The 18,691-nt window shown below is 40.5% G+C and overlaps 1 protein-coding gene across 4 annotated transcripts in view; it reads left to right on the top strand.

Moving 5' to 3' along the window:
• Positions 1-9,933: 9,933 nt before the first annotated feature.
• Positions 9,934-18,691, top strand: part of lnpep (leucyl/cystinyl aminopeptidase) — a 44,685-nt gene continuing 35,927 nt past the window's right edge. For 3 of the 4 annotated variants that reach the window (XR_013962551.1, XR_013962552.1, XM_080738080.1), the window contains exon 1: positions 9,934-10,359. Coding sequence is in view for 2 of the 4 variants with exons in the window: in XM_080738080.1 (XP_080594206.1) it covers positions 10,332-10,359 (28 nt within the window). In the remaining 2 variants the exon portion in view is untranslated. The remainder of the gene's footprint in view (positions 10,360-18,691) is intronic. The other variant, XM_080738081.1, reaches the window with a different exon arrangement.

Raw genomic sequence — 18,691 nt, 5'->3', positions numbered from 1 at the left:
GTGGCAGACTGGCAGTAGCTCTCAAACCGTTTCATGCTTAAGGACCCTCCAAATATATCACCCCCATGTGAAAATGTTTGGTGCCAGGCAGGGAGTCAGGCCCCAAAAGAGAAGATTTGTGTTAAAAAAGTGGTGGAAAAAGTAGTCACCTTCTTCACTCAAATAAAATAATCAATACTGCAATGTTGAAATACTCTGTACTGTACATAAAAGTCCTCTATTACAAAGTACAAAAGTATTTGTATCAAAATGTACTTAAAGTACCAAAAGTAAAAGTACTCATTATGCAGAATGTCACATTTCAAGTTTTCAAGCGTATATACAACCTCCAATGTGTCACAATGTGACGCATTGTGAGCTTGTACATCTGCTGAATGTGTACATCTGCTATTTTTGAATAGCCAATGTATTTAGGATAAAGTGGTTAAAAGTGATACTGTATTAACACCTTTCGCTGGGGACCCCCTGGAACCCCCTCAAGGACCCCTGGGGGTCTACTTTGAGAACCAAAGGTGTGTGGGATATCAACCCAATGCCTCCATCTAGAGTGTGTGGAGGTATAGGATGTCCCAGCATGCCGTGCGGTGGGCTCTTCAAAGCGGTCAGCCGTCCATAAGAGGTCGTCTCAGTGTCATGCAGCTGTTTCCTGTCTGAAACACATGGGCTTCATTAAACCACCGGGTTTCTCAGACTTTTTCATGTCAAGGACCCCCCCCGAATTGACACACGTTCCCCCATGGACCCCCATTTGAGCAGCACTTCGAGCTTGTACAGTAGATCTTGTGGACATTTTTAAGCGGACAATAATATTACCAGAAACACATAAAGAGCCAGCCCTGAATGACCAGTACAGGTCTGTAACTCTGAGAGTGCACACATGTGTACTCACTCAGAGTTATGGGTGTCATTGAAAATAAAACATTTGTCATTTGTCATAATGTGCCATATAGTGTCATATAGGCATATCAAGTATATTCTGAAGAAAACCTATGGAGACTAGACATTCAGTAATTGGGTATTAGGGGCCTATGATAAAAATAAGAACATCACAATGGTGTGTCAACAGGAAATCAAAAATGAATGCCACGGACAAGGCCAAGTCTTTGCCACCGACACATTTGTCTGTGTACGGACATATTGATGACCCCTGTCTACAACCTCTACAAGCCCACAATGCTTGTAGATTAGCTATATTTCAAATGTTTGTAGTAAGGTGCGTACTAGTATATAAGTAGTAGTGTACATGTACGAGGCTTTATGAACACATCAACTATGAAGCGTCACTCACCACTTGATAACAGCATAGATGGTGATCAGACAGTTGAACACCAAGCTCTTCATCAACAGCAACCTGAGGCTTAACACCAGCACCTGCTCCGTCCACCAGCCTGCAACAACATGCACATGCACATACAGTATGCATACATTACACGCACACATGCGCACGCACACACACACACACACACACACACACACACACACACACACACACACACACACACGTTGTACAATGCAGCATACTGTAAATGTGACACAAACCAAACAGCTGCAGGAGCACATCAAGGGATAAACCTGAGTATAAGTACACACTTTTATGTAAGTGTTTAAAGGAGTAGTTCACCCCCAACATGACTTTTATTCTATTGATTAGTCACGCCATGGAGAGTAGAGTTCAATAATATTTTTTGGTTTTTGTCACATTCCTAAGACAAAAATTTGATTTGAGTAAATTTACCCCCATTGATTCCGGATGGTGACCCGTTTCGAAACGGGTCACCATCCGGAATCAATGGGGGTAAATTTATTGTTATCACATTTTTGTCTTAGGAATGTGACAAAAACCAAAAAATATTATTGAACTCTACTCTCCATGGCGTGACTAATCAAGAGAAAAAAAGTCATTTTGGGGGTGAACTACTCCTTTAACACCCTATTTTATCAGAGAAATCTCACCCATTAAAACCAGTAAAGCATCTGTTGTCATTTTAGATGTATGTGTTGGCTATTAAAAAAAAGGCAGATATACGAGCTTGCACATCTGTTACTTTGGAACGTTTTGGAAGATTCTTGAAGGTTCGAGAACTGCCGATGTAGAAGGCATTTGTAGAATCTGCCTCAGGTCTTAAGTTAATGGGTTAAAGCACCTGTAAGGATACATGGTCTTACCGGTGGCCGTCATTTCGTTTTCAGGTTGATGGCAGAAGTCGTCGTGTTCGTCATCTGAAATGATTGAAATAGCATTCAGATTTCAGATGTAGGCCTACTGAGTCAGTCCACTTGAGTGGGCTGTTCATTCAGTAAGCTGCTTTCAACTACAATATACACTTGGATGCATATTATATATACATATGTACTTTCATCAAGTTCATATAGATAGATAAAACAACACATAGGTTACAGAGATACGTAAAGTAGGCTAGGCTACCAGGCATGGTTAAGGAGAGACATACCGGTAACTTATGTGTAGAACTGAAATTCCAACTGAGTCAAATTTATGTACTGTATAGTGTAGGCCTATATTATCACTGTCGGGCAGAAACCTAGTATCTCCAAGTTTCAGATTTGTACTTTTTTTCCCCCTTAAAGTACAGGCCTAAGTGAAATATACAAGTAAAAGTATACAGTCGGGTCTATACAAGTGAAAATAGCAGAGCTACAAACACACAACGCCTTGTGGTGAGAGGCCTTGTGTGCTTGTAGATGAGCTATTTTCATTTTTTTTTAATGATAAATACAAAATCGGTTTCCACCCGGCAACAACGATATCCTCAGCTTCTATCTACTGGTGATGTAGGCCTACTAATGTCCAAGCTACTAATTAGGCCTACTAATGTCATCCTATCTTTTCTCCCTCACACACACACACGCTCACACACACGCTCACACACACACACACACACACACACACACACACACACACACACACACACACACACTCGTCCTACATGAGGTCACATCATGACGATGGGTTTTCATGACCCTGGCTCGCCGCCGGTGGCTGACCATGCAGCTGTACGACGCCCACTCGCTGGTCGCCACGGTGATGGTGGCCACGGGGCTGCGGCCACCGATGTGGCGTCCACCGGTTGTGGCGAGGCTGTGGGACGCGGCGGGCAGCTGGCCCGCGGAGGGTGACCTCCAGTTGACCTCTAGGTGGGTGTAGCGCATGTCGCTGACCACGCACACCAACAGCGTCCAGCCCAGCCTGTCCCCTGACAGGTGCACTGGGGGAGCCAGGGAGGACAAGGACAACACTGATCCATGCACTACCCCTGAGAGAGAGAGAGAGAGTGGTGGGAAATGTACTCAATTTGTTTACTTTAGTTTGATTGATTGATTGATTGATTGATTGATTGATTGATTGATTAATTGAAGACTTTATTGAGGTTTGCATAGGAAAAGGTATAAAGTTTCATGACAGTATACAGTTCACTGGTACAGCTAGGTCAACTAAAAGGATTTACACCCCAAAAAAAGCTTTTGGGCTTGTTTCATTTGGGGTCCTTTTTTAACTCATATAACACATAATTGAATGACAGACAAATAAAGCACAGTAGGCTAATATATGCAGAAAATATATATTTTTAAATGTGTCCCCCAGATATTTGAGTTACAAATGTTCACTTTAAAACATATACTGTATATTCAAAGATTTGCACAAATTTTCACAACAACAAAAAAAAATAGCAGATCTACAAGCTCCCAGCGTGGCACGTGAGCTTGTATATCTGGTATTTTATAATCCCAATTAACATGTTATCAACAAAACAAAACAAAAATCATGATATCACCAAATAAAACCAATGACTAAATCAATCAATACACAAAGAAATCACATAAAGCATGGCAAGGACAATGAATATAATTGTCACTGGTGAAGATTATCCAGAAAAATAATGTTGGTAAAGTACCTTACCTGTACAGAGACAGAATATAAGCAGGTAGAAAAGCCTAGATAGTTGTGAATATGTCATGTCAGTGTTTGTGAGTGAGTGTGTGTGTGTGGGCGGGTGTGTGTGGGTGTGCGACAGTCTGCCAATCCACCAGGGAACCCTGCACAGAGGATGGGGGAGTGTGTCACATCTCGTCACATGGCTTGTGACTGCCACTCTGCCAGTGCATTACCTCGGGATCCCAAACTTTTACATGCCAACGACCCCCGTCCCCCATAGCCATAGCTCTCTTTTTTTCCCCATTGTGGGGGGAAAAAAAGTTAAAATGGCCAATCTAGCAGCTAGATTCTAGCTCACAAGACTATTTTTGCAATTGAAATTGAACCTTTTATATATGATTAGTGTGGTTGCTAATAGGCAACACACTGTTGTTCTTGGCCCAAGAGTTTTTTTTGCCAGAAGTGAACCTGCTTTTTGTAAACTTTTGCACCAACGTAAAAGTGAAGCTTTTGGTCATGCTTTGCACACTGTTGTCATGCTTCACAATATATAATATAATGGTAAGACGGAATCCAGTTCCCTGTGCATTCCTCGCGACTTGCGCCAGCGCAATTTCCCAGGATTGCACCTCTCTAGTTTTTTGTTTTTGTTTTTTTCTATTCTCCTTTTTTTCCCATGGGCACTGCAGTACAGTGTTCATGATCAAACTAAAAACATAGGTTACTGTATATTTTACGTGGTTATATACATAAATTGTTCTGTATAGATGTGTGTGTGTGTGTGTGTGTGTGTGTGTGTGTGTGTGTGTGTGTGTGTGTGTGTGTGTTCACAAGCACTCAAAGAAGCTGAGGCAGAATGCTGAGTGTTGAGAGTGACACCTGCCACCGGCTGCAAGGGCAATCTAACTGACGACAGATATTGATCACCATACCACACTGCTGCTAGAGAACAGACACTGTTCTAGAGCACACCTGCACGCACGCACGTACACACACACACACACACACACACACACACACACACACACACACACACACACACACACACACACACACACCGCGCACACACACACACACACACACACACACACACACACACGCACACACACACACACACGCACACACACGCGCGCACACGCACACAGTTTACAGTTTACAGTTTAGGCATTTAGCAGACGCTTTTAATCCAAAGCGACTTACAATAAGCAGATAAAACATCACAATAATAATAATATGTCAGTACATCAACAGCAATATAACAAAATGCAAATGGATATCTATCTAGAAAAAACACAATATAATCAAAGAATTGAAAAAACAAATGCTAACTAGCTTCATGTATGGTCATTGATTTTTCTGTAATGCTGAGGGTTTAGGTGTTGGCTGATCTAAGTGAACGGGTGGGGGTGTAGGGGTTGATCAGGTTTTGGAGGTATGGAGGAGCCATACATTTGGCTGCTTTGAAGTTCAGCATCAGTGTTTTCTATTCAGTGCGGGCCGCAACCGGGAGCCAGTGGAGGCTGCGGAGAAGGGAAGAGACATGTGAGAACTTAGGCTGGTTGAAGACCAGTCGTGCCGGGCATTTTGGATCAGTTGGAGAGGTTTAAGTGCACATGCCACACACACACACACACACACACACACACACACACACACACACACACACACACACACACACACAACATAACACAAACTAGAATTGGTAAAAGATTTTAGTCGACTGAGATTTAAAAAAAAGTATTTACGCAAAAAAAATTGAACGCCGAACATATGAGGGGATATGTTTGAAAATGTTCATCTATGATGATGACATGCCTGAAATAGGGATGCCGGGTTGAATGTGATTAATAAATGTATGGTTGCAGACAAGAAAACACATACCACCTATAACATGTCACATGTGAATGTGAATGGACAGGCATGAATTGAGATGCACTCAGCATCGATCTCCCCATCATCTTCAGGACTGAATACAAGATTTCCCTGCTCACACATCAGTGCATTTACGGCAATGCCCCCCCCCCTACCTCAAAGAACTGCTTAAACCAAAACCAGTCACTCGGACTCTCCGTTCATCAAACACCAACCTTCTCCTTGTCCCGGACACCAACCCCCGCACCATGGGCGACAGGGCCTTCAGCTATACAGCCCCAAGCCTGTGGAATGCTCTCCCAGAACACCTGCGAGCTCCTCAGTCCACCGATGTTTTTAAAGTGATCCCTGACTAATACGACAAATATGCCTTAATACATTATAATTGTCCTCTATAACTACAATGTAAAATTAAAAACACCTCAATTATTTTATTTCTTCTAGAAATAGCTAATCTTTCACTCAATAGGGGAAATGCCAGTCGCAAGTTGATGATGTCATAAATGTCAAGTGTGATCTATCCCTATGGAATTTATGGCATGCATGTGAAATAAAAACAAACTTAATACTTCCTATGGTTAATATGAGCATAAAATCAATATTTCAAATGTGTTTGTGTTTTTGCCAGACCCATGAAATGGGTAGGCCTACATAAGCAAATGTCGGTCTGTCCGGTTTTTCTCCATAGATGGTCATGATGATGACATGATGATGACATGAGGGAGGGACAGACCGACAGACAAAGCCTTCATGTCATCACAATGACATGAGGGAGGGACAGACCGACAGACAAAGCAAAAGGCTTTGTCTGTCGGTCTCCCTCTTTTCTCCATATTTGGTCACAATGATGTCACAAATGATGATGACATGAGGGAGGGACAGACAGCCTATAAAGGGACAGACAGCCTATAAATATACCATTAAATTTATAGGCCCAGAGGGTTGGCAGAACCGGGGTCTGGCACAACCAGGTTGACCTGGTCTAGTTTATTTTCACATGCATGCCATAAATTCCATAGGGATAGATCACACATGACATTTATGACATCATCAACTTGCGACAGGCATTTCCCCTACTGAGTGAAAGATTAGCTATTTCTAGAAGAAATAAAATATTTAAGGTGTTTTTAATTTTACATTGTAGTTATAGAGGACAATTATAATGTATTAAGACATATTTGTCGTATTAGTCAGGGATCACTTTAAAAATGGACTAAAAACATTTCTTTTTAGCAAAGCATTTTCTTAATTATTGTAGTTGTTATGTGTCTTTGCCCTGATTTTTAGTCTCATGTAATTTTACTGGTTGCCTTTATGAGCTGTTTTCTCTATGCATTTTTTTGCCTTTGTAGCACTTTGAGATTCGTAAGAATGTAAAGCGCATTATAAATAAAATGTATTATTATTATTATTACTCAGCATCGATCTGAAATCAGAGGGTAAGTGATATTTATTGGTCAAAAGGTTAAAGCTCTATATTTTGTCTCCTCTAGGCCGAAAGGCAGGGCCGAGACTATGTTTTGCCCTCCGTCCGTCCATCTGTCCGTCCGTCTGTCAAACTGTGCACACACACTCCCTGGATGCCAATTTAGAACCTCTGCCCCACATTTTTCACATGGGCCTTTTATAGCGCCATCAGGAGGCCACAATAACCTACCTGACCTGGCGGAGACCTGCACTCGGAAGAGCACTGCTTGCTTAGTCGTCTGCTCATTTCTTTCTTTCACTTTCACTATCCGGTGTGAGTTCCCTCTCGTGATTGGATCAAATTGGTATGCTGGCCTGGAAATGTATTCTGTTTATTAAAAAGCTGGAGAGACAGGAATAATAACAACTAGAAAATGTGCAATTTGTGAAATTGCGAGTGTGGTTGCCCTGTGGTTCAAATCATATTTGAGTTTTGGGAAGTGAATTTCCATTATCTTGGGGGCTATGTTTGTTTACCAGTAAGTGCTGCATCTTGTGCATTGTGATGCATTGGCCATCTGGCCTATTGTATGATGGTCTACTCTACTGTATGATGTCATCTCCATATTTGGGAAAAGACAACTGATCATCACTTAGATCTCCATATGGAGCCGGCCAATACCTCTACATCTGACACCACAAACTCCAGATATGGATATAGCTCCATATATGGATAAGTCAATGGGGGAAATTAATTCACTAATAAATTAACAATTCAACTATACAACCTTTATTATCTACAGAAAATGCAACCACACAATTCCGGATGAAGCCGGTCGATTTGACAAATGGCGCGAGTGTGTGGCGTAAAAACTGTGGGAGGAGTAGGGCGTCAAACTTTTAGTACAGGTTGTACAGGTCATACAGGTTGCTTAACAGGATGGACAAGTAGTTTGAAGTTACGATGGGTTTCTATATAGGAAGGGGCAGTGTCTGATAAAATGAATATCAAATATATTGAATCAAGCAACTTAAAAACTGTCCTGGGTGCTCCCTTTTTTTGGTAAATACTTGAGCATAAATTACTTGAGCATAGGCAGATTATTACAAAATGGGACCCAACATCTGACACACAAACAGATATTTTTCATTTACTTCATCTCAGGGGTAAACATTGTACATGTCACTCCACTAGACGATTTGACAACTTTACTTATTCATTAAAAATCATAGCCAACATCACTATTTTAATATGAGTCTGTTTGAAAAGTTCATGTGTGTCACTCACGATGTGATACCTTGTGAGCTTTTAGATGTTCTATTTCTTGGAAGGTTTACTTTTGTATTGTAAGATCTTCAGATGCCAATACTTTTGGATTTATTCAAGTAAAATGAATGCTTTTACTTTCATCTTAGTAGAAATATAAAAGCATACTTTCATTTAATTAGAAATACTTCCTCCACCTCTGCCTAAAAGATAAATTATATCCTAGGGGCCTCTATGAATCTAATCAGTGTTTTTTCTACTGTGTGGAATACCGAGATTGATCCCATAGCTCGGAGGAATCATGCTGGGATTGTTCCCATAGACCGGAGGGATTATGCTGACTGATTGGCTAGTTGGTTGCTAGGGCCCCCGTTTAACCTCGCGTCATGCCCATACGTCAAGCTCCGCTTCCAAAATAATCCCGCCCTATCCCAGGAACATCCAATGGATTGAAGACTTGGAAGCACAGGAGTCGACAGGACTGCTTTTGACGGACAGCTGTCAACACAAGTGGTGGAAGATCTGTTTCCCTTTCTTTTTTGAATAAAAGTAGCAATACAGCAATGCAGAAATAGAAAATACAATAAAAGCCACTCAGGACATTAAAAAATGGCTTGAGTAACAACAGTATTGGCATCAAAATGTACTTCAGTGCCAAAGTAGCCTAAATGTAGGGCACGGCTACAATATTTGTCATAAATTGTTGATGCACTGATTTTTAATGAGCTTGTAGATTAGCTATGTTGGCAACAGGCTAAAACAATAAAACATAATTGCAGTGGAGAAATAAAGTGCAGTAATTTAGCATTTACAAGTCAACTCTCTTGAGTATCGTCGCGCGACGAAAGTGCGAAGGAGGTAGCTCTGGACTGGTCCATAGGCGTTTGAAGGAGTTCTCCTTAACGCTATGTCACTAACCATTCGCTGTGCCCGCAGAAAGCCTGCGCAGCCTCTCGTCTGACGGTATAGTCCATAAATAAAAAATAAAGTTTCGCTACTTACAAAGAAAACAAAGACGGATTTGGGGAGTTGAAAGCCTACTTTCCTTAGTGGAACCACTCGGAGCCCCCCACCTCACGTCTAAAATAGACTTTTTGTCCAGGAAAGAAAATATTCCACTTGAAGGTAAAATCTGGTCAATGGACATTTCTATTGACAAGATCTGTAGAGGGCGCTGTGGAGTAGGTCAATATTTCGGTGAAATATTTTATTTTCTGTACAAAAAGTGTATTTTATTCGTGAGGTGGGGGGCCCACGTGCTTCCAATAAGGAAAGTAGGCTTCAATTCCCAAAAGCTGTCTTTATTTTGGTGAGTAGCGAAACTGTATTTCTTATTTTTGGACCACACGAGAAGCTGCGCAGGCTTTCTGCGGGCGCAGCGGATGGTTCGTGACATAGCGTTGAGGAGAACTCCTTCGAATGGACCAGAGCTACGAAGTAGGAAGCTGTCATGTGTTGCGTGTGCGTGGATAGATGATAGAGAGAGAGACAGATAGATAGGGAGACACTCACACTCACTCAACAAGAACCCAAATACATGTTGACTCTCATTTTTCAAGTTCAATTTGGAGCTATTCAACAAAACAACGCGACACGCACAGACAAAACCCGGCGACGTGGGAAGAAGGGAAAAGCCATGGTGGACGACAAAGTTGTGGCAGCTAGCTAACGGTAGCTAACTTTAAGTGGTAGCCTGCTTGTTACATGCATTGACCCCACAGCACACACACGCACGCACGCACATACACAACCCACAACAAACAGCAGCATTTTCTTAGCCTGCGGTGGCTAACAACAATCTGACAAAACGGTCACAGTTATTGCTGTTGTCATTAAACAACTGTTGTTGTTTTGTCTGATGAGAGCAGTGGAGGACAACAACAGCTGAACACCATGGATCCATTTGACAGCAACAACGCAGGTGAGGGATGGATGTGTTCATGTCTGACAGAGCTCTGTATTCCATATTTATATATGGAATAAATTAAATTAAAAAATCACAGCATTTCTATGGCTCCAGCTAACTAACTCTAGCCTATGTTAGCAGCTTGTGTGTGTGTGTGTGTGTGTGTGTGTGTGTGTGTGTGTGTGTGTGTGTGTCCTACATTGAGTGGAGAGGTTTTGTGAGTGTGACTGACTGTGTTGACATGAGTCATTTTTCGAAGCTTGTGATATTTCCCAGGGACCTGCTGTTTGTTTAAACAATTCAGCATCAAGTGGAAAGTGTTCTTCTCTACGATTTTGGCATCAGTCAGAATAGTATTAATCTGCCTTTAAACCATTACACACTTGTGAATTCATCTGTGTTCTAAACGTGTCCACTCAGTACTGACTGTCAGACTTACTGTATTTGATGTGTGTGTGTGTGTGTGTGTGTGTGTGTGTGTGTGTGTGTGTGTGTGTGTGTGTGTGTGTGTGTGTGTGTGTGAAGAATGAATGAATGAATAGAGCATTCAATGACACACATGCAGTACAGTATTGTTGTACACTGCTGAGCTGAGAGATAGAGAGATCCACTGTAAAATGAAGAGGCTGTGACTTTATTGTGACATGTAATTTGAAGCTTGTTTTGTAAACTGGTTGTTGTTTAATCCTTGAAAGTCGGCCATCCCACCCATGACCCAAAATTGCATTATACAACAAAATGCCAGACGCCATATTTACTACGTGTTGATCCAAACATCACCCATTTTGATACATGGTTCTTTACTGTTAAACAGTATGCTGCCCATTTGGCAAAAGACCAACCAGGACAGAGTATTTAATCTGCCTTTTAACCATTACACTAGTAAAGTCCTCAGTTTTAATGTAACTGTGGAACCAAATGGACCCATTTGGTTCTTATTTAACTGAGTACAAATATCCATAAATGAACACTGAGGAGTTTACAGCGTAGGTTGGTACGAAGCAGTTATGCTTTACAGGCCAAATCTATCAGCATTTGGCTGATGGATGCTAAAATTAATTCCCTCCCTCCCGCCTGGCCACATTATTAACAGCTTTGATATGTGGTCTTTCCATAAATAGCCTGTATATTAATTTACTAACTAATACTGTCCACACCCCTGCCTCGCTTAGTGTACTAAGTAAAGGACACATTGTGTATCACGGTTATTATACACAGAACCAACAGTGTTTGTTTGCACACTGTTAGGCTTGTGTGTGTGTGTGTGTGTGTGTGTGTGTGTGTGTGTGTGTGTGTGTGTGTGTGTGTGTGTGTGTGTGTGTGTGTGTGTGTGTGTGTGTGTGTGTGTGTGTGTGTGTGTGTGTGTGTGTGTGTGTGTGTGTGTGTGCGCGTGCGTGTGTGTGCAACAGATAAGGCCTGTTTCTGGTGATAGAGGACTGAAGGCAAAGCTTTTTAGACATCGGCCAGCTGCTTTATAACAACCTGTGTTAGGCGTGTAGGGCTCATGTGGTGGAGTTATTAGAACAAACAAAAGGCATGCTGTTGTTCCCCTTCAGAGCCTCGGGTTGGACTCACTGTTGTTGTGTGTGGAAGGTATCAAAGCTACTGCGCACGGGACGTTTATACTGTATAAGCACTGGTGGTGGAAAAAGTACTCACATTCTTTTTTTTTACTTAAAAGTATCAATACTGCAGTGTAGAAAATCTCGGTTACAAGTCCAGAATTCCAAATGTACAAAAGTACAAAAGTGTTACTTGCATCAAAATATACTACCAAAAGCAAAAGTACAAAATGTTTGAAAATAGCCTATGAATAAAATAGGGCTAAAGTGGATGGATTAATTTATGTTTTATTATATAATCATTCATATCTGCAAAGTAACTGTAACTAAAGTTTTCAAATAATTGTTGTGGAATAAAATATTTGTATCCGAGATGTAGTGGAGTAGAGAAAAGTACAAATACCTAAAAATTGTACAGTAATAAATCCACTTAGTTACTTTACACCACTGATAAGCACTCCGTGAAAAACAAAAGTCTCCACGTACAATCAATCACCATCTCACAATCAATCACCATCTCACAAGCATAACTGGAGTTACACAAATGCAGTGCACAAGCATACACACGGACGCAGCAGAAACAATGTGGATTATTAGATGTCTAAATTAAGAGTACCAAAGGCATAAATTGACAGTCGACTCCTAGCATTAACCACTTTTGAACCTGTTGTGTCCTCATTTTGGGCATGCCATTATACTGTAGGCAAAAGAATGTAAAACATTTGACAGAAGTTTTAAAAATAGCAAACGCAGTAATTCAAGGTCAAGTTGTGAGTTTAGATGCTATTTTCACTTGTCATCGGACAAAGTTTGTTGGGCTAGAATACACAGGTAGTAAAAGCTGACTGTGATATACAGTACAGCATATACTTTAAGATTCTTAAGTCTCACGGTTGTTTACTGTACATCAGAAGAAGTGCTTTGCCTCTGTTGTTTTCACCTGGCATGACCTGAGTCACAGGCTGTGCATGGTTGGTGACATGTGATGTGTTTATGGAAAGCTGTGTGACATGAGACCACGCGGTTGTTTTGTGAAAACAGGAAGTGTGCACTATCAGCAGCTAAGCTTTGGGGTTTTCTGCGTTTGGTTTTGTTGAGGTTTGGGTGTATTTTATTTTTTTGCTAGCACTTCCGGTGTATGTCAGATTCAGAATTCTCAAGGACAGACAATGAATAGACAGAAATGGTGCCATCTTATAATGACAAATACGACACAGCAAATTTAGAAAATACAAATGTGATATCAAATGAAGTATTTAGAATCAGAATTCACATGGACAGACAGTCAAGCTGCACCATTTTCAACCATATTATCATTGTATAATTTGCCCTCACTGTTCATTATGAGAGGGTAGGGTACCATTTCTGTCTCTGTGTCTCATTGGTGGGCTGTGGACAGTTCAGAAACCTGCCTACCAATGACATCATCAATGGGGATTCCAAGCAGCCTTTCTCTTACTGGAAAGTCAGCATGCTGGAAATTCTTGCTTTAAGGAAGGATAAGAAACAAAAGTCATATGTTTGAAATGACCAACCCTGCCTACAGATCATGTCACTGCTATGCACTAGGCACGTTTCTGAAATGTCCACAGTCGTCCTCTGAGACACAGAGTAGACAGAAATGGTGCCGTCTTACAAGGAAAAAACACAGTACTGCGAATATAGAAAATACAATTTTAATATCAAATATAGACAATTTAATCTGATGATAGCTTCTGTGCTCTGTTAATGTTATTTAAAAACAATCTCTAAGCACATTACCTGGCCCCCCATCTGAAAGTAACTCTTTTGTGCCAGCCTCACAAAGCCTCGCATGGCGTGGTGGTGTAATTGTTGCCTCTTTCTTAGGTAATTCACCATTTTGTTATAGTATATTTTTTTCGGTGAAAAGAAAAATATGAAAATCACTAAACATAAGTGTATTTCTTAAATGTAGTATATCATATATATATTTTTCTTTCTTCACAGAATCAAATGCTTTATGGTCATGATTGACCAGGATCATGACCTGGATGGCTTGATTTTAGGCTTAAAATAATTCTATGGGGGAAAGGAATAGGGGATTTTTTTTAAGTGGAATCAGTATACCACACCCACAGCTATGCCCTATAATAGATCAGTGTATAGGCCTCATAAGGTTGCACAGGCCCTGGCTACTGTTGTGCTTGCTCTGTGTGGTGGTTGGATGGCGATGTGAGCAAAATGTGTTGTCCGTGTCACGCTGTGTCCTGTGACTTCACTGTCTCCTCCATGTCCTGCACGTATAAACCCGATTACACAATTACGCAGTCAACACACTGGGAGCTCTTTGTCTGTTCGCCCCTGTATGGGTATGGATGGAACCTGAAGTATAGTAGCAGACGAGTTGCACAGCGAGGCGTTTTCCTGCTTAGTGGTGATTGAATTATGGTGCATTAACATTCTGTATTTGATGGATGAATTGTCGGAGGCTGCTGAGGTTTCTCGGCCGTTATGAAAGTCACAAGACAAGATTAGAGTTAATATATGATGGCTAATATGCTGTAAATGAAGGCTAATACAGTGATATAGACACGGTTAAAGGTGCAGTAAGTGGTCAAGTTGCACACAAGTGGCTAAATGCGTCTTTTTAGACACAATAAGCCAGCGATTTCTTTATTACTGTTTACAGTAACACTACTAGCCCCCATAAGTAACTTCTGCCCATGAAAGATTGCAGTGCATCTTGGGCTTATTGTGTCTAAAAAGATTATTTAGCCACTTGTACGATTGCCCCCACCCACTGAAATCAAAATCAATAAAATTGCAAAAAACTATAGAAAGCTGTAAATGAAAATAATAATAATTAATAATAAATAACACTCGTCTTTTCTTAATCTAAAATTTGAACCCAGTTGTTGTAAAATACCAAAGTTGTCCTTTAAATAGCTGTATGTTTTTAGTTTTATACTGTATGTAGTTGTGACTGTTCTGTTTTTTTTAGAGGACAAAGTGAAGGGAATATCCACACTCTCTTGAATAATATCTTAAGATGTATTTATTTATAAATATGCACAGCAGCAGCAGCAGCAGTCTATCTAGAGAAACGGTTTAGTTTGAAACACTGAAGAAGGCCCATACGCCGAAACGCTTCCGTTTCTCTAGATAGACTAGATGCTGTGCATATTTATAAATAAATACATCTTAAGACGTTATTCAAGAGAGTGCGGATATTCCCTTCACTTTGATATCTACATGAATCTATTCTGCACCCAGAGAAACTAACATACATCTTCACAAGAATCCTGCAGAGAGCGCGTCTTCTCCCGATGGTATTAATACAGATAGGAGTATTGTTCTTTTTTTAGAGGATTGGAAATAAGCCTCAGGGCTTTGTTGCGTTTCTATCCTCTGTTGTATTGTCTGCTGCTGTATGTTGTCGTGGAAGACGTGGTGCTGATGTGCTGTTTATAGGGATGGTCCGATCAGGTTTTTGGAACCGATCACCAAGCACCGATCACAAAAGTTTGATCACCCGATCCCGATCAATCACCGATCCGATCAAGTTATTATTTATATTTTCTAAATGTTAATGTTTTAACTTTATTTCATTCATTCACTCATGAATTCATTTATATATTTGCCTTATAGTTATTTACCAGCATTACTATGTATTTATTATAATAGCAGTAACTAATTATTCCTTCAGCACTGTGGAAATCAATACCCCAAAATGGCCTCAAGTGGGCATACTGAACGGTTGGTTGATCAGATGCACCGATCGGATCGGATCGGTGAATGTACCTTTTGATCTAAACCACCGATTATCGCCGATCATGCTTTGATCGTCCCGATCCGATCCATTGCCGATTGATCGGTAACATCTCTAGCTGTTTACTTTCATCACCAAATAAATTAATTCATCGAGTCATTTAGACCTTGAACGCGTCTGTGTCACGTTAGAGTTTAACAACTTTAACCATTATTTTATGCCTTAACCATTGAAAAATAGCAGATATACAAGCTCACAGCACGGCACCGAGTGCCTCGCTGCAAGCTTGTATATCTGCTATTTTTTTTAAATACGTCTTTTTTTAAAGAGAACATTAACTCAAATCCTACTTTCTCCAACCAGGGGCCCCTACAGTACAAGGGGTACACCAAATGTTAGGATGTTGTGAGCTTGTAGATCAGCCATTTTCATAATGTGTGCCTCTTCCTTATGTAATATTTGACCCCCAGACCCAGTCTGGAAACCACTGGTCTAAAAAAAAAAAAAAAACATAAAAAAAAAAACTCAAATGGGGGTGACCTAATGCGTATCAAACTGAGGGTCCTTGAGAATGAGAGAGTCTGAGACTCTGCTGCATCCGGCCGGCATTGTGTATGTACGTATGTAGGTCAGAGAGGCACTAAAGCAACAGGAAATGGATCCAATCTAGACAGTCGATGTTTTGTTGTATGATGGTTTTATGCCGCCACACTGTCATATCACATCCTCTGACAATTAGTTGACAGGGCCTGGTTATATTACCACTTGGCTTGCCTCCCCCCCTCTACTGCCACACCATTTTGACATAGGTTTTTTAATCAATCAATAAAGTCAACTAAACTTTAGTTTTACTTGACTAAATATCACAAGATTTTAGATTAATTCATTTATACTTGATCTAACTGTGTTACCGAAAGTAGTCAACCTACAAGCTAGATCTGCTATTTTCGAAGAGAGACAACTGAACGCAAACAAGCATAAAATTACTGGATCTATTCTGGATCTCTTCTGCATAACGTTTTAGTCTAGTTTTTATTTGTTGACGGAATGGTCGGTATATTGTGTCATAGTTCATTAACACTGCTGCCACACGCACCATGGGGCGGCAGTGGCTCAGGGGTAGAGTACTAGAGGTGCCATCTTAGAACATGGAGGGTTTGCGAAGCGTTTCCCTGTTCGATCCCGGACTCCCCCAGAGTTAGTGTCAAAGAGTCCTTGAGCAAGACTCTGAACCTAGTTGCTCCCGGTGAGCAGGTTGGTGCCTTGCATGGTTTCCTTCACCATTGGCGTATGAATCGGTGAATGTAATGCACAATCTCTGTAAAGTGCCTCGGATAAAGGCACTATATACGGTAAATGCACCATTATTTATTAAACATTTATAGAACGTACTGTGTAGGACAGTGGATCTCAAAATGGATTCCAGGGACTCTGGGTTTCTTTAGGGGGTCTAAATTAACCCATACAAGTCTGTAACTCTGACAGTGTACAAATGGAACCAAATGGACAGGTCCATTTGGTTCCATTTGTATACTGTCAGAGTTAATGGGAGACTTTGACATGTGAAGGTTTGAGAAACACTGGTGTAGGATGACATGGCAGCTTGGTGTGTTTCCCCTGACTGTAGCATCACCCATCATACATACAGACAGACAGACAGACAGACAGACAGACAAACAAGAGGCTGTTTCTGTCCCCAGTTGACATCCCCAGCAGAGACGCACAGGATGGTCCCGTGCACATACTTTGTGGTTTTATGATTTGTTTACACTTATTGGATCTGTCAGCAATTAGTTTTCACTGGCGGATGTTTGAACGGGAGCGTTTCATTTCTATCCTCTATATCACTGTTTCCCAAACAGTGGCTTGCGAACCATTTGTGTGTAACGGACCAATTTTTATGGGTCACGACTTTTTTTGAAATATATTTTTTAAATAATTGTATACATTTTATATAATAAATATATATATAAATAAATATAAATAAACAAAGAAACAAATCTAAGAAACTCCATAAATAAAACAATATAATAATTAAGGATTTGTGAAAAAGAACCGATCTTCAGGCTCACAACACGGTGTGAAGCAACACGTTTTGAGCTTGTAGATCTGTTTCCCCTAGTTTGGATCCGTGTCACTTTTTTTAACCACTTCAACCATTATTTTATACTTTAGCTATTCAAAAATAGCAGATCTGATATTTCTTTTTTTAATCATGAAGATTATTACAAACTGTTTTGAAATGGGGGTCGGTGGCCTTTAGACTCAGTCTCAGGTCTTAATGGGTTAATTGTTTAGCTTATATATTAGATAAAATTGGTCCCGTTGACTGAGTGAAGTGATAAACACCTGTAACAACCTGTGGGCAACACTGACACACATCATTACAGTGTCATCTACAACAAGCAACAAAAAAACCTGTTGCTTCATCAGCATTCTTTTGGCTTTTGTTTCACACCCGTTTAATTTCCCCTTTCTTTGTGTTGTGCACGTGTGCACGCGGACGTCACGTGTATGTGTGTGTAATTTGTACACGCATACTTTGTTATACACAGTCCCCACTTCTCACAAGTATAGCAGAATTTGAAGAAAAGCAATTTCCCTGGTTCTCATGAGAAAAATGGTTGTTTTATGGTTATATAAACGATATAGACTTACAATTAGGAAAATATTATGGTTGGGATTAGACATTTAGTGGTTAGGTTAGAGTTAATCCCAATGTTCAGCACCGAAAATAGCTGATCTACTGTACAACCTCGCAACAACGTGATGATGCATCAATGTGTTGTGAGCTTGTAGATTAGGGTTAAAAATGGTTAATGATTGATTTTATGAATGGCATTCATAAAAGCCCTCATCCTAAAGTCAACCCCATTAAATGTTGATGTCCTCACGATTATAGTAATACAAATGTGTGTTTGTTTGTGTTTGTGGCTTTGTATTACTATACTTGTGCGAACCAAACGTCTCCACGAGTATAGTAGAATTTGAGAAACAGATATTATGGGGACTATTTTCCTGGTCCTCCTGATAAATGGTTGTTATTTGGTTAAAA

This window comes from Nannobrachium achirus (genome assembly GCF_963921795.1).
Source record: "Nannobrachium achirus genome assembly, chromosome: 12".
Lineage (NCBI taxonomy): Eukaryota > Metazoa > Chordata > Actinopteri > Myctophiformes > Myctophidae > Nannobrachium > Nannobrachium achirus.
Note: the sequence above shows the minus strand (reverse complement) of the source record. Positions and strands in the feature narration are given on the sequence as shown.